Below are 21,879 nucleotides of genomic sequence, written 5' to 3' on the forward strand. Positions count from 1 at the left end.
TATTAGTTCAAACAACTCTCAATATTGATATAAAAAATGCAAAAATCACACCACATCCCCCATCGCTATAAATGTTAAAGCAGTTACCTTTAAGTCTGGAGGTATCCGAGCACCAAAGCCAAATGCAGGGAACATTTTGTCACTGCAAAAGTGGACAAGAGATTAGAGGTGGCTGGAATTGAGGATATGGGGGATTACTTGCCAAATTTCCCATCCTGTCTCACTGGCCCCTGATCACTGCTAATTTGTAATGGACACAGATTTACATAATTGTTATTGTTAGTGCCTGCCAAATCAGTAAGCTCTGTGTTACAGATTTCACCCTGAGTGAACGGTCTGATGGATATGCATTCATCTCAGACTGCTGTTAAGCGGGAGCTCTCCATGGTGCTGAAAAGAGGCTTTCAATGACCATTCAGTGCAGAAATTACAGCTCAGTTTCTGTGGTAAAGAAAATGCTGGGATTTTACATGTTTTCCAAAGACTGCAGTAGGTTACATAGAGATTGAGCTATTCTTAAAGGGATAGTTCACCCAAAACTGAAAATGATGTCATGATTTACTCACCCTTATGTTATTCAAACTCAAATGAACACAAGAGGAGAAATTATGAAGGCTGTGCGGGACTTTAGTTTCCATGTATTTACAATGTATGGGAACTGAAGCTTTCAAGCTTAAATAAAGAATACTAAATCATAATAAAATCGGTCTATACAACTCATGGATATTATTCCAAGTCTTCCGAATCTATACAACAGCTTTACGTTATGTTAAGACAGTGGTTCTCAATTTATTTTTTTTATTTTTTGGTTACGCCCATCACTACAAAAAGAATATAAATGAATACTGCTGCAGGACAAACTGCTGGAGACATTTTACACTGTATAGATATTTAGAAAAAAAACTAATAGTTACAATAATTCAGTCTTGTGAATGGAAATCCGCCTCAGCAGTATCTATAAAAGCATTTTTAAACTCCAATAAACTTCCAGTAATAATAAATGGCTGTGATTGGCCCATCCTGTCCAGCACTGAGAAAAGTAACAGGTACCACACGAACGTACCATCTTTGTACCCTTATACGTACCACAATAATGTACCCCTGTTTAATTATACTGAAAAACTATAAAAACCACTGTAATATAAAACGGACCTGAGACCAAAGCCGTCACGTGGCGTCCGTGGGTATGCGCCTAAGCCCACACCGAAAATGTCCACCAACTGTCCTTCTCCACAAGTTATGTTATTGAAGGGCCGATAGCGGTCAGGGAACACACTCCCCGCCAGACGATCGCCTGCTCCTGCACATCTCCAGTCAGAAAATTGCTTCGCGCGCACTCACAGCCATCTAAAAAAGTCATTCATATCACTCGTGCCTAATATTTAAATTCTTCTCAAGCCATTCGATAGTGTTGTATGAGGAACAGACCGAAATGCAAGTATCAATTAATATTTTCCCCCATTTGAAACCGGTGCGCGCGAGACATCTTTGTTTACATAAGCGCAGCTGTGAACGCACCTGTCACTGACTAAACGCTTCGGGCTGTGGAAAGCTCCACGCAGGAAGCGCTGCGGTGACTGGCGAAAGTTTCAACCTAGCAGGCGAAAAGGTAGAGAAGAAATCGCGCACATTGCTTCTTGCATGTAATGTCACTGATCTTGTTGAATGTGTGTGAAGTGATTTGACAATACCTCACGCGCGCCACACTTTGAGAACCACTGTGTTAAGTCATTATTAACTCATAATGGGTCTGGAACACGATAAAGTTAATAGTTATTATCACAAAATATGATTTGATGTTGATTTAATTATATTTTTAAAATTTCAACCTAATTATTCAAAGTGAGAATTTCTGTAAATTAATTGGTTAAATGTAACAATTGAATATAAGAGTGTGTGTGTGTGTGTGTGTGTGTGTGTGTGTGTGTGTGTGTGTGTGTGTGTGTGTGTGTGTACGCACCAATTAGCCACAACATTAAAGCCACCTGTCTTATATTGTGTAGGTCCCCCTCTTGCCACCAAAATAGCACCAACCCTCATCTCAGAATAGCATTGGTTGATTGAGGTGGTTTGAGTATTTCTGTAACTACTGATCTCCTAATATTTAAATTATTCAATTATTGTCCATTTATGGAAAAGTAAATTTCTGACACTGCTCTTATTCCAATGTATTTTTTCAGTGTAACTTGGGCGCAGCCATTTTCAATGAATGTGCACCGCTTCCGGTATAAGTTACTTTTAGCTATTTAGCATGTCAATTCAGTGTGATATATTAAATAATGCGATAAAAAATTAATCATGTTCTTGGACAGAAATACAGAATATTCCTACCATCAGAGCAATTCAAACTTGAAGTACCTTGACCTAAGCTTGAATCTCCAGGGAACAGTAAACGAAACTCCAGCTGTATAGGCAAGTTTACTGTACAGAGAACAAACCAAACTCGGGCTTGCTTGATACTAGCGACAGTACAAGATAAGAATGCGTTCTTGTGTTCAAACACATCTGGTAGGATTGAAATTCGGAATGGAGGAACCTTGAGACTTGTTTTTCAAGTTAAAAACTAAGTTTAACTTGACACGGTGACTACGTTTACATGGACATCAGAAAGCGACTTATTGCGAGAAAAAGGCTTATTGCGAGAATGTGGCACTCTTGTTGACATACACTGTATAATCGGCGTATTCTTTACTCCTGTATACTTGCATCTTGGTCGGTAATCAGCTTTCTCCATGCAACACTTATGTAAATAACAAACATGGCATCAGAGGAAGACTTCGCTATTTTATTCTCTGTTGCTTCGCTTTATTTCCAGATATTTTAGACTTGTTGCCGTTTCTGTTTCCTTTACTTTCTATCGCAACCTGCAGAGGAATTGCGCTGCAATAGTGATGTTTCCCTCTGTGCTTTTCCCACTGTACTCCCAGAAATGTTGAATTCTTTCCGCTGTTTACATGTTGTTGACCTCCGTCACATGAAGTTTGTTTTCAGTTCTGCTCAACTCATATACGCACTTCTCAAAAACATGTAAGAACGCTGTTTATGTTTACACATAAGCAGTGTTCTCCTGGAGAAACCCAGGTGTGTTAAAATCTTAATCCCTTAAATGGCTTAAGGAAATCATCATTTTTGTTTACATGATGTTTCAGAATGCCACTTTCAGCAAAAAACCCTGTAATAAAACATTTTCTTAAGTGTATGTTAATGGTCTGTGACCTAAAAATGTAGTGTGTATGATGTGACGCATCCAAAGTGAGACACCCCAAAAGTGTCAATCTGATGCAGGTGTACACTGATGCGTCCTTAGACAAGGCTTTATAATAAATCTATCTCAGACAGATTGACAGTCAACTGCAAAATGGATTTCTGTGGACTGTATGCTAATGAAAGACCAATGTTCAATAATATGAAAATAAACAATATATTGCCTTCCAAAGCTGCTTTTTGTATTGTCTTATCAATGCTTTACTCGTATGCCACAATAATGTAATGCATTTTAATTATCGGATACATTTTTATAATATATATATTAAAAATACATTGACACATTGGTTCTGAGCGCATATAGTTTTACCGTTTATTTGTCCATCACTTTTGCACAGGTATACTGACTGCTAGATCGTGGGAACTATCAGTGAATGTGAGATCAGGCACTGAAATGGAGAGTCCTCAGCTCCGTCTGTCATGGCTACCACAAACTTTACACAATCAGGAGAGAGAGGGAGAAAGAGAGCAAAAAAGTAGCTGGACAAAAGCAGCTCGACTCAGCATGCACTTTTATTGCTGCTTCAACTTTCATTGCATCTTGTTTCATTTGGGACAGATAATAAACACACTCTCTCCTTTCTTGTCAGAAGACAATATCTCAATCTTTACAGTGTATACAAATGATCTCACATTCAGCATTTTGTTATGAAACATCACCTTTGGAAAATAAAAGCAATATTGGAAGTTATATATGCAGGTACATACAGTATGAATTGAGGATTACATGGTGGCATGAAAATACTGCATTGTCACACTGTTGATATTATTATATTAAAGAAGTCGATATTATTTTGGTCTCTGATACAACACACAGCAACAAGTAATTGACCTACTTTTTTGTTTTACTGTAAATGTTGTTGTTAGAAAATTATCCTACATTAGCATAATATTCTAGCATGCATCCTGTGGTTGTGTGACCGTTTATAACCCCACACCACTACATTCTGGTGTTATTCTCCTTTTAGTTATATACATTGCAGCCAATGATAACAGAACTTTCTCACACTTGCCAGAAATACAACATCTTACTTGCCACTTTGCAAAGTAAGATGGATATAAATATATGCACACTGAGAACTCTCCTGTGTGAACATAAACAACTGTTGTGTGAAAAAGTCCAAGAGCTTTAAGAGCTGATGCTGGGATTTGATTGGCTGTTCAGCCTGCTCACCTGTCATAGTCTTGGCAAATCTCCCCCACTGCTACTAAAGCTTTCAGATACTCGTTTGGCTGGTAGGGGTGGATGTAGTGTAATGAACAACTGTTCCTCGGATCCCCATTAGAAGCCGTGAAATCAATAGCTACCTAAAAAGGCAAATAGCAATCAAAGTGGAGCTTTGACGCTAATTACTCAAAATATATGCCCCATGTGGAGTTGCTATACAGAGCTCCTGACAGCTATGACAGAGAGTAAACAAACTGCAGTATAGCTGTAAAACAAATGAGTTTATGTTGGCTTAAGACTATGTACATAAAATATACAGTTCCTGGCATGATATATAATGTTTAGTCAGAAAACTTTGAAAAGTAATAACACAATTATCCAAAACCTTAGCAAGCATGAGTGTCATGTGAAAATAACACTGTAAGCAGAAGAAACAATTATCACTAAATAACTGTTAAGCACAAAATGAACATTTGGAATAGCACATGCTAATTGAGCAATAAATTATGAATGCTCTGTCAAATAATAACAACTAATTGTGCAAAACAAGCAGTGTGTTAATGTGAAGGAAAACGAATGATAATGAATGATCAGTTTTGTTGGTCTAAAAAGGCTGATAAATTATTGTCTACGAAGACAAGAGAGGTATCTGCCTGGACTTACTGTAAACTGTATTTGGCAACCACCCATAATGTAGTCCAGAAAGGAATGCATCTTAATGATCTGTGAATAAAAAGGACAGGTTATTATGAACTCATACAAACAAACATTCACAACCATGTTGGGAAAGATACTTAGAAATTGAGTATCCACGTATATGTATTGTGCTCCACAGAAGAAAGTAAGTAATATGGGTTTGAAACAATATGCGGGTGAATAAATGTTGGCAGAGTTTTTATTTTTGGGTGGACTATCGTGTTGCTAGTTACTCCCCAACTCCCCAAAACTGATTCACAGTGCTGTTATCTTCTCATCACCTATAATTATGTCAAATATGATCAAATTCAGTATCCATTTACAGAGCTGGGATCTAACATGTATTCAGGTGAAATGAATTCTAGCTGTGTGAACTTCCCATCTCCATCTACTGTAACCATTAAAACCTCTGCTGACAGTATGACATAGATGCCTTTTTAAATACTGGGCATACAGGAAGACCAAATGTCCACTGGAGAACCTCATTTTTGTGACGAAAACATTACCTTGCATTGATTCAGAATGACGATCCCAGAGTTCTTGTAATTCTTCTTCTTGGATTTATATTTGGGGTTTATACATTCCCATTGGACCTGTCATTGATTTAAAAAATAATTTTATATATATATATATATATATATATATATATATATATATATATATATATACATATAAAAAAACATTAGCTTTCTATCAGTACTAGTTGGAATCGAGACACTCCACACAATAGAACATCTTCATTAGAATGTCTGGAATTCAGCTTAATCGCTTCCCATTGGAATAGTGAAGGCAAAGACCAGTGCTGCAGTAGACAATAGACTGAGAAACAACAATTTCCCTCATAATAATGAGAAATGATGTCGAGCCTGGAAGAGATGTTCTAAAATAATTACCCAAGTCTGGTAGCAATGGCTGCCGAATGGAGATACCAGCCAGATTGTTTGGTACTTCACAAGTGAAAAAGGTGTCGTCGATCTGTGGCTGTGCATTTTAGAAGAGTTACAATTATTTATATTAGGTGGCCTTAACTACTATATACTAACATTAAATACATACAAGACTATCTATTTACTGTGTAACTACATGTTGTTCTGCAAAATTCCCACATTTGCTGCTACTTAGGTTGAGGTTCGGGTAGGAGTAAGGGTGGGATAGGGTTAGGGTCTAGAGTTAGGTTTTTGGGTAAGGTTTGGGTTAGGGGTAAAGTTAACAGTGTAACTACAAATGTAATTAAATGCAAGTAATTTAAATGTAATTACAATGCAACAACATGTATGTAAATAGTACATTGTATCAAATGGTTAAGTACATAGAAGTTAAGGCCACCTAATATAAAGAGGGTCCCAGCAGTATTTGCTTATCACTGGAAGCATGTTTAGAATAGGTCGCACATTGCAGACTGTTTAATGGGGATGAGAACACATTAAAAACTCTTTAACATTTATAATGTTTATGTCTTGTGGCGGTTGGGCTGGTATGAAGAGTGACATTTTAATGCATATTCATCTGATGTTTTTTGCTAAATAAATTGTTCAATTACACAGTAATTTGATTAAAAACTGTGTAGACTGTGAATCAGAACCAAGGCAAACAATTATTACAGTCACTTGATAAGGTAAAAACTTAATTTAATAGCGATTACATATCTAATACATTAGTGTAAGTGAACAGAGCTGTTTATAACATCTCATAACACACTCATTTTGATGCTGTGAACTTTATTTACTATCGCATTTACTATGAATAGAATCAATACATGAATTAATTAGCATTCAGTAATTAGCTTTAATGTAGCTTGGATCAAATGTAGGTGTTGTTACAGATGTTATATGTTCATTTGGGAATGAGGGCTGACATAGTTTAATGCATAACATGCTCTTCTACAGATTTTATTTAAAGATTATTTAAAAAAAAAATAAGGAAAACCTGTCTGGATAACTTGTCACTATTACAAATGTCCCAGCAACAACGTGTTTTACATTTTTTTTAATTATTTTGATAAAATCCCACTTAAAAGTACTCAAACACAGATTACATCCATAGGCTGTCATTGAAAAATGGCAAACACGTGTCAGTGTAATGGCGGCAGGGCAACAGTTGCTAAGACAGGATTGGTCAATAGGACTTAGCGAAGTCAAGTCATTTTTATTTGTATAGAGCAGGGTCAATTAATTTAGAAATATCCCTCCTTTTCTTTAAAAAAAGCAAAAATTTAGGTCACAGTGAGGCACTTCAAAAGGAAGTCAATGGGGCCAGTTTTTTTATTTTTTTTATTTTAAAGGATGGTCAAGCCAACATTACGTTTTGTGGAAATCAACATTATGCCACAAATGCTGTTGATTGAGCTTAACTTGTATTTAATTCCTTAACTTGTATTGTACCCCAAACATTCCTTTTAAAATTGCAGTTATTCAAATTGAAACCACTTCAAGCACAGTGTAGTGGTCCTGAAATGTAATAAGGTGCAAACTGGTGTAAATGTTGTGCTGACTTGATGGCAATTTCAGTTCCAGAAGGCGCACTTGGTCTATAAACTCTTCTGCAATGCTCGTTGTGCTTGTTTGCCCAAAGTTTTAATTATGAAGCAAGACAAAAAAACATTTCAGAATAGTATTTCAAACTTTTATCAGCTGTCTAAAAATGTCTTGTTCTAATTATGTCATTATTCCATTAACAATTCCATTAGACTACATTGTTCTTTTGCAGTCATTTTGAGTTATTGTGCATCGCATCATAATTATTTGCAGTAATGTATTTGTCCATTACCTTTTAAAAGGTTTTGGTTTCTGGGAAAGTCTGATGAGCCAGAGGGCTCATTAAGAGCTATTTATTAGCTGGTGGTTTGCAGCCTTTTTCTAACCAAAAGGGAATTCATCTATCTACACCCCCACAACCCCATTAGTAACGCACAAGTAGCCCTTCATCAGAATCAAACCAGAAATGTGAATTTTTGCACAAATATTTCTTAAAACAGAGCTTATGGCAATTTTTGTAGGAATGGTTTTATATTTCAATTTCTGTTCAACTATCGCCACCAAGCGAAATTGCAAAAAAACACAAAACATGGTTTTCAAACAGCTTTCCTGAACAATGTTGCTGTGTTGGGAGGTCGAGATGCTCAAACTGAGAAATATTTGTTTTACCGTCACAGAAACACAGTTGTCTTAGACAGAAGAAAATATTTTACCAGTTAAAAAGTTACACACTTTAGCTTCATCTTGTAATTTTTGCTTTGCGGGTTGGTTGGGATTCACTGATTTGAGAGAAAACAAATTGTGTAAGGTATTCAAAGAAAACCTTGGTAGATAATGCAAAATAGAGACATGTGTGATAAATCAAACAGGTCCGCTAAGGGATGTGCATGGGTATTTCTCTCAGTCTATAGAATCTGCAGGAGTGTGAAATCAACTAAACTGACTGACCCACATCAAAGTCGCCTCATACAACCTAAATTCTCTTTCATCTTTTGATGATTTCTCATGGAGCAGAACTTGTTCTTACTTGCCATAAGCATGCGTATCACAACCTGTTCCAAGTATCGGATAAAAAAAAAGCGGTCTTGTTCTGTCTGGCTCATGTTCTCTGTGACAGTTACAATAAACAAATACATTTTTCATGGCCCACGTATAAAATGGTTACCTGTCTTCCGTCCATTGCTGACCGCATCTCTTTGAACGTAGCTTGAAATTCACCAATGAAATCATGCTTTCCGTTCGAATCCCAGTCCCAGACCGTACACTGGAGAAAGAGGAAGGACAGAGCATTAGAAAGGAAAAGAATAAAGAAATGATCAAAGGGAAACATCAGATTTTGATCAGCTATTCTAAATCTTAGGATTACACCATAAAGTGATCTAACTCAAATACTATAGGTTTTCTGTTCCTCTTTATGTTGCATTTACTTCCAAATCAACCCATTCTTTCCACTACAGATGTCTAGTTTGGATACCATTTTTTTAATGCATTCCTCTGGAGCATTCTGAGGGTTTGCACAGGGTCTACTCTGGTTGAACCCACCCCGTCATTGGCTTCATATTGTCCACAGAAAGCACTAAACACAAGACATCTTTCGAACTCAAACAAACAGAGTACAACAAGTGATGACTTATATAATACAGCCAAAAAAGATGAGACCAGATCGTAGTGTTAGCGCTTTTCATTCAGTGGTTTGATCTGTCATTCACTGCCTTTGGGGTTGCAAATGTACAAAAGTCACATTACTTTCAACGGAATGATAAAATAGTTACTAATGATCAAAGTCAGGGCTATGCCTGAAACCTTCAACATAGTGCCTTATTAGGCAGTATATGCTGAGGTAAGAAGGTATCAGGGCACATCCGAATGCAGTGTTTGCTAAACCATGTGCTTCTGGCCACATCAAAACTAATCTGTTTTAGTTTGAAAACTTCACTTTCACTTTCCTAACATCATAGTTTTCCAAGCTATGTGGTTATGGAGAGCATTTTCGAGGTGGTTGTTTTTTTTTTTCTTTTTTCTTTTTTTTTTTTTAAATACCTGAGGTGGTTTGGGCATGTGGTAAGGATGCCCCCTGGCCGCCTCCCTAGGGAGGTGTTTCAGGCACGTCCAGCTGGGAGGAGGCCTCGGGGAAGACCCAGGACTAGGTGGAGAGATTACATCTCCACACTGCCCTGGGAACGCCTCGGGGTCCCCCAGTCAGAGTTGGTTAATGTGGCTCGGGATAGGGAAGTTTGGGGCCTCCTGCTGGAGCAGCTGCCCCCGCGACCCGACTTCGGATAAGCGGTTGAAGATGGATGGATGGATGGATAAACCAAAATTTCTGACTAGAACACATCCTAGAGCTTTCAAGCTGCATTCACCAAACTCGGCACAGTCCTTTAGCCTTTCCTAACTGATACTGATAGATGATACAAAATCCCAAATATCCTTTAGACTTACATTATCGAAATGATCAAAGTCAACTCAAACTCTATCAATCCATCTACAGTATCTGACAAGGCTTTGTCAAGCCAAGATCAAAGATGTCATGACCAACTTTACCTTTCTAGTTTGACATATGCTCCTATTTTTTTATAGTAATTAAATGTTCGCTTGGATATCTCTAAAACTCATTTTAATTTGTTCTAGTCTGAAACCAGTTTACTTAAGAAACACCTTCATATCAAAATACTGCCTGTTAAAGGGTTAGTTCACCCAAAACTTTTCACTCTTGACCTCACACACCCTGTCCACTCCCTCTTTGACCTGGCCTACGCTACAGAGCACTGAGCGCCAGGACATCCAGGCACAAGAACAATTTTTACCCTCAGGCAATTTTCTTCAATTTAATTCAGGCCAATTAACAATGTAACTGCCTCAGGACACCCGCATAGTGATACTAAAGCAATACAATTGCTTTTGGTACGAAAAAGATCAATATTTATGTACTTTTTAACTATAAATCATCGCTTCTGGTCAGCAGTAGTATACACGTGTGACGTAATCTCGTTGGCATGTTCACTCAAGAGCTGACACACGTCTGACACACCTGGAAGAGCAGTGCTGTTTACAACTGGGAAGGAGGAATGCTGTATAGAAGCTTTTATTCAGTTAAGATCTGTTTTTGTATCTGTTTGTTAACTCACAATGGTGCGTTTGTGTGCTTATCTTGGATGTCTCAACCAAGAGAAAAACGTGAGAATATGTCCGTGACATGCCAACACGAATTCGTCATATGAGATGTGAACTCTCGTGATTGCAGATACTGCTGCTGGCCGGAAGTGATTATTTATAGTTAAAAAGTTATTTTTTGCTTTAGAAGACATTCATTTAACCACTGGAGTCATATTGATGACGTTTATGCTGACTGTCTGTGATTTTTGGAGCTTCAAATGTCTGATCACCATCCACTTGCATTTTAAGGACCTTCTGAGCTGAGATATTTTTCTGTTTTTCTTCAAATGTGTTCTGCTGAAGAAAGAAAGACACATACAGTAGAAACCATTTTCAATTACAACAAAAAATATTATTTCCAATTTGTTGGTGTTTTATAAATGGGAAAAAGCACATTCGTATATCTTACAAAAACCACTCTACAGAAACATGTGTGACATTAAAAACATGCTGATTTGAATCATATTTGTCTTCAGTGATGACTGTATGCTTTATAGTTATGCTTGGGAATTAATGAACAACTCCTCAGTTTACTGCCCACAGTATTGGAGACACAAGCAATATACAGTACATAATCAGTCCTGATCCATCTCTAAATTTGCTTAAATCTTACAGTATCTTCAGGTGTACAGGAACTCTGACCGATCCTCAGAAACAGACCTCCAAATCTGATGCACCACTACAGCCTAGTTAGCCTCCCATGGTTTCTGTCTCACTGGTCAGTGTTGGATGTCTGCAACCGTTTAGTGCAAAATTTAAACTAACAAACCAGCTCTGTAATGTTAGCTAGTGGAGGGAATGCCAATTTACACAGCAAGAAAAATGACATTGCAACGCTTAACAGTTCATCAGTCCACAACAAACACGCCTCATTGAAGTCGTAATAAGACCCATCAAATATTGTCAGAACCCAATCAATCATAACCACTATGAGCTAACCACACATGGTTCGATCAAGGCACCCTGTAAGTGTTCTGTTGAGATTCTAAAATGAGAACATGTTTCCTGCACTGATTGTTGTTGCTGAGAGTGGTGACAGCAGCACTCTAATGGACTCCTAAAGGGCAGGTCTGGGAATGGGGTTAGCTCCAGCTGTGAGTTCTGGGTTATGTCCATGAGTGATTCTGCAGATGGCACAGTCGTCGACTGCCCTAAATGAGGCCCAGCCATTTGCTGTAATGAGGTCTGAGCCTGTTCAGTCATGAGTGGGCAGTAAGGAGGCCACACGCAGGCGTATGAGCAGGGAGACAGGGAGCACACAGGCACCCTTAAGTGATGTTTAAAGGGGCCCAGAGCATCTTAATATTAAATGCACACAGTTGATGGTGTGCAGAAGTGCTCTGAAAATCACTCCAGTGAAACAGTGTTCTGAAAATATTTGTCTACTATTTTGAAATCCAGCAGTTTTTTCCTTGCTGTGAGTTCCAGACAAAAGAAAAGAAAATCTCTGTCTGAAATTTTACTTGTTAATAATTCATTCACAAACATGATTTTTTGCTAACCTTTCCTGGGCCAAATGTAAAATCAAATCAATAGATTTGTTCCTTAGGGCTGAACGGTTCTTGTTGCAGAATCATGCCATAATTTATATGTAAAGATTCTAGAGCAAATCTTTTCCAAAAATGTATGGCCAAATATGTGGACAGTAGGACTAAGTTGTGAAATTAAGTTTCCAGGAATGTTGGTTATTCATGTTTTTGAGACTTGCTGAATAAATTATTATTATTCAACGTAAGAATCAGCATCATCAAATCACTGCCAACCATGTTAAAATAAAATTTTGCATTATAAAATTCTGAATTTATGTACTGATTACCAATTGCCCCATGTCTGCCAAACATTATCCAAACTAAAGTTATCCAAGCATCACCTGCGGCCTGAAACAGAACTTTTGGTCGGGTTTTAGTAGTGAATGCACTTAGCTGCATAGAAAGCTATAGAATGCACCCTTGCTCCCTATTTAGTGAATGACAACCTCCAGTGTGCTGTCTGTCTGGACTGGTCTCAGAACAGTTCTAAATGCACCTTATTTTCATCCTGACTCCATATAAAGCCTCTGAAAGCAACATTTTTCAGCTTATGCATTAATACATTTATTCTCAATGTGAAAATGCATAGTAAATATATAGGAATGCATTTACTAATGTTAATGAATAGGATCATATTGTACATTGAAAACCAAATAAAATATAACAACATTTATATTAAAATGAAGCGAAATGACCCACAGATGTGTTACAGTTTAAAATTATTCAAACTAACTAACTAGTTTTTTCAGCTTTTGGGGGGGAAATGGTCCCATTTTCCACATATGTGGACTTCATTTATCAGCGCGCTGACGCACGAAACATTTATGGATTTTTTTAAAGTGGCATACAGTGTGGGCGTAATGCTTATTAAATAATTAATGACTTTTTCCTTAAAAAGTAAAGTAAGGGATTACTCTTAATTTTTCATTGATATTATTGCATTAAATACTATAGAACAATGTTACTATAGAACATTGATGTTATTGCATTAAATACTATAGAACAATTCTATACAAAACAATAGTGAATTTAAAATTGCAAATTAACTTCTGATGTTAAAATGTTTTTAATTTAACACTGTCCCCTTAAATTCTTTGGCCAGTTCAAGAATAATTTATGTAATTTTATATTATTTATTTGAAAGAATTAAAAGAACAGTTTCATGTCTATCCTTGTATTGTTCATCTGGTCGAGGTTGATATGGGTTTTAAAAAGTAATTAGTAATAAGTAATGCAATTACTTTTCAGATAGAGTAATAAGTACAGTAATCTAATTACACTGTAGAAGATGTAATTATTAGTTAGTTATTAATTAATTTACTTTTTAGAGTAACTTACCCAACACTGGCGGCATATCAAACGAAACTAGAGATGATACTCTTTACACCCAAACGGGTTTCAATCAAAATATGTTACCTAAATGAGAGAATGTATGAAAATGTCACTTCAGTCCATACAGTAAAATACATTACATTTGGTTGGTTATTTGTTGGCTAAATAGATTCAAGTTAAGCATTGTGGCATAATGTTGTTTACCACAAAGAATATTTTTGATTCGGCCCTCGTTTAGTAATAAAAAATGCTGTTACAGTAAGGTGTTTATAATATGGGGCCAGTCCATAAACGCCAACATACACACTGTTTCAAAATGGATTTTATAACACTGAAGTCATGTTAACAAATATAATGTTTATGTCTTGTTGCAATACTTTTGAATAGTGCGTATTTTAGCATTTATGGATTGGCCCCATTCACTTCATTATAAGTCCCTTACTTTACTGTAAAATGCTTTATTTAAATAAAGGAGAGATGATTAAAAATTATTATTTATGGTAATCAACATCATACTGCAAATACTTTTCATTGAGCCGAACTTGTATTGAACTATGAATATTATTTTCAAACATTTTATCATTTTTTTTACCCCATTGAATTTGAAATAAAGGCTAGCATTCTCTATGGTACATATTGTAATGTTCTATTGTATGGTTGTATAATTTGACCATATTAAATCATAAACCTTTTTACAAAAATGTATTCTATCACATATTATCCAGAAAAAAAATCATATAAGCCTGGGAAATTTATATAAATTTAAAAAAGCACACAGTAAACATTTCTGTATTCCTTTTTAAATAAAATTAGTTTGAATCGTTAAAAATATTTCTTTAATATTTTGCTGTAAATTACTGCAGGCGATTGCACATTTATTATCATTATTGTACCAATTTAACAGGAGGTATTTAATTTAGATCTGAAAAAAACTAATAAAAACATGTCTATTAGAGGAATTGACTACTTTTAATATTAAATTAGTGTGCTGGAACATGTTCATGTCAACCCTTCCAGCGTAATTCCTTTTCCAATTATATCAAGCAGTCTTTAATGAATGAAGACATGAAGAAAGAGAGGGACAGAGACCAGAATGAGAGTGGTAAATGAGGAAATGCACATGTTTAAGCACAACACATGGGAAAACCTGATGGACCCTTTCTGAATTCTCAAACATGTGCTCACTGAGTTCAATACTCCAGAGTCAGTGCAATCAGGCCACTGGTGATCACCATCTGATCTCAACAAAGGCACGGTGGTCCAGCAACAGTGATTGAATTTCAGAACAGTATGGAAATCAGTACTGCTCACCTGTCTTGGTTAAAATGCAACCTAAAGAGCTATTTGAATTCTATCTGACTAATCACCAAAAGTGACAAGGATTTTCAGGACTGGAGTTTTAAACAACTTAAACATATAAGTGTGTAATTTCTGTGCCACTACCATCACCAAATTAAATTGCAAAATTAATGATTGCTTACAAACAGGTTTCCCAGGCATGCAGTATTTTATAAATTAACTTCACTGCAATGCATCCCTAAATTTTGTGGTGTTAATCCAGTGGTTCTTAACTGGTTTTGCTTCAGGAGCTAGTTTATACATTGGACATGAAGTGGCCTCCCAACAAAATTGTTTATTGTACAAAATTAAAAAGAAAATGTAATTAGAAATGTATTAATATAACCAAGCAACCAAGAATAAACACAACAATGTGCAGCCTATATGTCATACAACCTGTCCATGTCTGGCACCTATTGTAATTTGTGGGACAGATGAATTTGTGACAAAATACTGTTTGATTGGATGATTTTGACAAGTTACACTTTTGTGTGTATACCACTGAGCTACCCAGCCCCCCACTGTTTATTTCTAAAGGGCTAAAGTGGTTTTCTTACTGAAAATCCGGTAAAACAATTGACAAGTAAAAAGCAGGCAATAAACAAGCACTTTTAAATCTAATCACATAAACAACACATGAACTTTCTTATAAGCGGCTTTGGTGAGATGGCATCTGTCAAGATTATAAATTTCAAATGTCACTGTAAATGTAAAAATAAATTAAAACAGATCTGAATTTTTTATAGTGAAAGTCAAATACGTATTATTACACATTCATTGATCGAGACTCAGTCCAGCAAACATTGAAAAGTCATAATTTACCTTCAGTATTCTTTCATGGTCTCCACTACAAAGCGAGTTCAGGGACGTTTTGAAGGTCTTCCAAACGGGGTTGAGGTTATTCATTATGGTCTGTGTGCAGAGAGAGAGCGAGAGTAAGTGAGCGGTTCAATGTTGGTTAATGCTGATATAGGGAGATCTTAGTGAAAAGTGTTAGAGTTCAAAGCCAAATATGAGTAACAACTGCCTTTGACAAGTAACTCGCCAATGTCTTTTAACTTTATAAGGATAACTTGAGAAAAAAAGTTTATATATATGGGACATTCTACCAGAAACGTACATTATCTGTCCTGGAAATGTTACAGTGAATAAAACTTGCATAATCCAAAAATGTCGAAAAATGAATGGATGGTTGATTTCTGTCAGTTGTTCTGTAATGGAATTTGTCATTCATTAGGTTCTCAGATGTTTTTGTCTTTATTAAAAATACTTTTGAAAAATACAAATCCTGAAATATGGACTGTCCTCAGCCAAATTTGAGCTACATATTTCATTGTTTTGCTATGATAAAAACTGTTATTTAAAAAAATAACACAATTAATCAAAAAATTAAGCCATTATCATTCACATCAATTGATTAAAAACATGAAATTTTACATACATTTTATAAATAAATAGTATTTTATAACTGTCCCCATGTTTTTGTCCTGTCCTGTCACATTTACATAAAACAGTACATAAAAAGTGTGCAATAGGCCTTTAAGGTTATGACTCCGAGGAAGTGACATCATTTGACCAAGGTGATGCTTACATTGATTGAGAGTGAGTTCTGTCAATGAATTGTTTGATTTTAAGCTAGTTTTTGCATGTTTTTGTTTTAGGAGGACGAGCTAAAGGGTCAGGGCCTGTCACGCTAATATATCTCAGAAAAGAATGAAATATTTGTATATCCAAAACATGTCTAAAAATGTTACTGAGATTCCTTGCTTGCATGCTAACAATTTGGATGTTATCTTATTGACAGGCTGAGCAATGGCAGTTAAAATGGCTGACCGTCAGGCCCTGTCACATCAGGTCCTGTCACAATCCTGTGTGACAGGACCTGACAGAACCTGTGACAAGGCCTTACAAATGAATGGTATAGTTACTATTTATTAGCTTTATTGCATATAATATGTATTTAACGCATGCCATAGTAAAACATTATTTGAATAAATAGGCAATGCACTTTAAATTTGAAGCTTTTTATGCTAATAGACAAATGTTTTGAATGTGGTCCCTCTTTTACATAGGCCTACGTAGCACTGCTTTTGAGGTTGCACGTTGTCCATTGATGATATTTCAATATAATTATTTCAATTCATAGAGATTACAGTTAGATGGCTCCAGTTAGTGCAGCTGAGAGACAAAGGCAATGTCGGGCACGACGAAATGCAGACCCTGAGAGAAAGGAGAAACATCTATGACTGAATGTTCAGATTTCAAGAATTTGATATTTTTTCTCTAAGATTTTTAGAAGTGGAATTGTACGTTTCTGGTAGAATGTCCTTCATATATATATATATATATAATAGCTAAATAATGTAATTGTCAATGCAATGTACTGTTTCATGGCCAGTAAGAACTTAGAAATCATATTTATGGTACATTTTCTCAATTCACTTGCAAATGCCAGTTGTGGAAAAAGTTGAATTCTGGTTGCCTTACCTCTGTTCTGTGCACTAGCTGCTGGGTGTTGTCATCATTTACCCTGTAGATCTCTAAGAATGGATCTGATTTGCTGAAAAAATCCTAAAGGAATGACATAAATATAGTTGATGATCTTACCAACAAAAGTCATAGATTTGTTTTTGAAGAGAAAGTTAGAATTTGTCTTCCATTGTATGCACGATGCATGTATATGCATTCATGGAACCAACCTGCATTGTTGTCACTATATAAGAAATCATTTTTGTTTAGTAGCCTCATTCAAGACTAAATACTACTTTCAACAATTTTTTAAGTTATTAGCATTTTATTGGCCCTCGTTAAGTTTGTATACTGCAATCAGTATCTATAACAGAAAAATATCACTTCACCACTCAGCATACTGAATGCAATTCTGCGAAATCTGCACATGCCGATGCAAAGGGTCATTAAGCTCACCTAACCCACACATAGTTTCACTTCAAAGCATACTACTTTCAGCACTAAATAAATGAATGTACATTTACATTTACATTTATGCATTTGGCAGACGCTTTTATCCAAAGCGACTTACAGTGCAATTATTACAGGGACAATCCCCCCGGAGCAACCTGGAGTTCAAGGACACAATGGTGGTGGCTGTGGGGTTAGAACCTGTGACCTTCTGATTAACAGCCCTGTGCTTTATCCACTACGCCACCACCACTACATAAATCAAATTAATGCAGAAACACAAGACCCCCAGCATTAGTGGAATATGTTCGTAGTTAATATGATGAACTACACCTGTGGCTACTCTTAGGATCTAATGTCATTCAATTCAGTGTTCAAAAGTGTCCAAATACAGTCCAAAAATATAAACTGTATATTTAATAGTAGAACGGTAACACAGCTTTTCATCTAGATGCACATGGTTGGCTAGTGTAAGACTGTATTGATATTTACTTGTGCAAAATATTCATCATAAAGCTATTCCCCAAATCCCACAACACAAAACCTGTTGGCTTTTCTACAGGTTTCTTACAGTTTGCAAACACATTTCTTCAGCTAATTATGCTTCTAAAATTCTTTGATTTGGAAAACAGTGGGGATGCTGAGTGATCAAAACTGCATTGAAAAACAGAGAATTACTTCTTTGCAATGACAAAAAAAAACTGACTTTTGGGATCTTGAGAGCTTACTGAATGAGAACAGTGTTCAAGAATATCATCTACCACATACTGAACTATATTAGTGTGCCCCCCTAATGTTCTCCTAAATGCTTCTACTAAAGTTAGACGACAGGGAAGTAAAATAAATCAGAACTTATAAAAAGTTATCAGGGAAACTTGAATCTTTGTCTCTTATCTCCCCACCAGTCTTGAGTCTCAATCAAAGTTTGAATTACTCACTGTGGATATGATTTGCACTGAAGGATTATAACTTATGAGAAGAAAAGAACTCCAAGAAGAGAAGTTATGTAACAGAGGGTTTCCTAGTCTCATTTTTGACATCCTGTCAAGCAGTGTACAAGACACTCTTGATGTACTCCATGTACTCAGATGCTCTTATGGATCATGTTATGCTTGTATTAATCCCCCTTATTAATTTTAATTATGTGTAATTACCCTGCTGACAAGAGCTGATTGTGTCTCCCAGAGGAACATTCTCTCTCTCTCTCTCTCTCTCTCTCTGTCTCTTTCTTTCTCAACTGTCTGACCACATTTCCAAGTATGAAGGTCAATTTGTTTCACTCAATAAATAAATTGAAAAATCAAAACAATCAATTATGAAAAACAAATAAAAAAAATAAACTATAAAAAATAGTAATGTTTTTTATTTTATTTTCAGGTACCACTACAGTGGTTCCTGTAGCTCAAATGGTACAGCATGGCACTTGCAATGCCAAGATCATGGGTTTAATTCCCAAGGAGCACACAAACTGATAACATGCACCCTGAATGTGCTGTAAGTCGCTTTGGATAAAAGCGTCGGCCAAATGTGTAAATGTTAAACAAATTAAGAAATTGAAAATATACAATATTATTCAGCATATAATGATTTAAAACAATAATAATTCTAACATGTGATTATAAGCGATTGATTAGTGCTTTTTCAATTTGTCTATTTCTTTTCTATTATCTATTGCACTATTATTTATGTCCGACTGATCTAGAAGGTGCCACCCAATCTGCTGTCATTCAGATGTTACAGAAGACTTGTCGGTCAAGGCTGATTATGTTTTAAAGTCAACATGAAATGGAATTCACAGCCATTTAACTTCCTTAATAGAACACATAAGTAAATGAGAAAATTCAATGAGGAAAAAATGTAGGTCATCCATTTCATTTTATCCTTCGGGAACTAACTGGATTATGAAATTGCCTATTTTTAAGATATATGCATTTCAATTTCATAACATAAAATTCCATCAAACAGATTTGTGTCATTTTTACCTAAATTAAATTCATAAAACATAAAATGATTGTTTAGTTATTTTATTATTTATTACAGATTACTCAATTTAATTTTATGGAATTTTGTTATAACATTTAAATGCACTAATCTTAAAATTATTATTATTTTTCTTGAGTGCAGAATGAAGCCAGATCTGAATTCGAGTTTGCAGTCGAGTTGTATTGGATAACATTATCCAATAGGATAAAAGGGCTCTGTGATGTCAGCCAAAAATAAATTTTTACATTTTGATAAAAGATTATGAAGACAAACATGTTTTTCTTTGTAATAAAATGCACATACAAAATGTGAACTATTGGACCAGGAAATTGTAAAAAATTCCTGTAAGGAACTGAGGGTCAGTTTTGACTTTAAAGATGCCCTATTATGCTTTTGGGGATTTTACCTATCTTTTAATGTGTAACATAGCTCTTTGTGCATGTAAAAGTTCTGCAAAGTTACAAAGCACAAAATCCACACAAAAGGGAGTTATTCTCTCCCACACAAAACACTGCTCAAGAACTACAAGAAACGGCTGGATTGTAGTCCAGCCATTTCTTCCATAATGTATCTACGTCACTATGTAACACATTTGCATAATGGCCACCTAACTTTGTCGCGAGATTTAGTGACACTTCAGACCTTTTTAGCGACTTCTATAAATTTAGCGACTTTTTGGACAAACCTTAGCTACTTCCGTAGAAGAAAGTTGCCAAAACTGCCCCGCGAGCGCATGGTCTTGCTTTTCTGTCTGTACTCTGAGACACACCTCTCTCTGCTTCTACTCTGTTCAGTGAGACAGACAGAGAGAGAGAGAGAGGTGAGCAGGCGAGAAGACGGAGCAGCACAATCAGTTGACCACATGGCAGTTGACATGGACGTGAATGAGTTGCGCATGTGCAAACGCGTTGTCAAGGACCAATCACGAATCTGTATTGTTTGCTCCCCTTTAGTTTTTTGTAAATATGGACATAGTTTTTTTTTTGTAAATATACACATAGTGGTTTGTTATGTCTGAACGCTGTGTGAGAGAAAAGATAAGAAAGTTACTGTCACTTCTAACTTTGTTAGTGATTGATAGATATAGGGAATTAATAGGGTATTACAGTATGTACGGTAAGCACAGAGAAGCAAACACATGCAAAGGGCGGCCACTATGCAAAATGCAAATTAGATGTGGTGAAGTCCTGAATATGTTTATTAGCATATGATGTCATCTAGCGACATTATAGTGACTTTTCAAGTAGGCTTTAGTCTTTCCATTGAAACTAGTTGGCAACACTGCACCTAAGGACTACTATGGCCCGCCCTCAAACAAACTTGGTTATAGCCAAGGCCAGGATGAGTTGGGTTAGCATTGTCGTCATGTCGAGAAGACATGTAGTGACTGTGACATACATAATTCACCTTTGTGTTAAATGTAGTTCTATACATTGTTGGTGATAAATGCAGTACTTTGTTCTTAGCGTTTTTCCTCATAACTGTTCAGGGATCGTGGTCCCTTTAAATGTTCTGTATGGGTGATGACGTAGGACGCTTGCCCGCGCCATTTGTTTCTGGTGTTTTTTCATACAAAATAAACGACACACGTATTTGTGTGCTCAAAGTGAGAAGTTGTCTTTTGCAAGTTACTGCAATTTCCACACTGGTGACCCCGACATTAGTCTGCTGGACCTATCCAGTGACACAACACGACCATGACTGCGAACGCTGTCACCCTCAAACTCCCCGAATTCTGGGAATCGTCTGCATCGGCATGGTTCGCACAGACTGAAGCGCAGTTCGCGCTGCGTGAGATCACCGCGGATACAACAAAAAACTACTACGTAGTGTCGGCTCTCGGTAATTCAACGGCATCCAGAGTGGTGAGCCTTCTAACACATCCTCTGGAAAAAGAGAAGTATGCAGCACTCAAAGCCCACCTGTTGAAAACGTTCGGACTGTCGGACGCTGAGAGAGCTGGCAGGCTTTTCTCCCTTCAAGGACTGGGTGACAGCAAACCGTCCGAGCTCATGGACCG

General features: G+C 36.4%; 1 protein-coding gene across 2 annotated transcripts in view; it reads right to left on the reverse strand.

Annotated features, from left to right (window-relative positions):
• LOC127657911 (copine-4-like) overlaps positions 1–21,879 on the reverse strand; it is a 114,207-nt gene that overhangs the window by 18,049 nt on the left and 74,279 nt on the right. Inside the window, exons 6-12 of one of the 2 annotated variants that reach the window (XM_052146893.1) lie at positions 17,445–17,528; positions 15,780–15,869; positions 8,768–8,866; positions 5,635–5,721; positions 5,096–5,155; positions 4,439–4,572; positions 88–142 (exon numbers count right to left, since the gene is read on the reverse strand). In XM_052146893.1, coding sequence (XP_052002853.1) covers positions 88–142; positions 4,439–4,572; positions 5,096–5,155; positions 5,635–5,721; positions 8,768–8,866; positions 15,780–15,869; positions 17,445–17,528 — 609 coding nt within the window. The remainder of the gene's footprint in view (positions 1–87; positions 143–4,438; positions 4,573–5,095; positions 5,156–5,634; positions 5,722–8,767; positions 8,867–15,779; positions 15,870–17,444; positions 17,529–21,879) is intronic. The other variant, XM_052146894.1, reaches the window with a different exon arrangement.

The sequence above is a fragment of the Xyrauchen texanus genome, chromosome 17 (genome assembly GCF_025860055.1).
Source record: "Xyrauchen texanus isolate HMW12.3.18 chromosome 17, RBS_HiC_50CHRs, whole genome shotgun sequence".
Lineage (NCBI taxonomy): Eukaryota > Metazoa > Chordata > Actinopteri > Cypriniformes > Catostomidae > Xyrauchen > Xyrauchen texanus.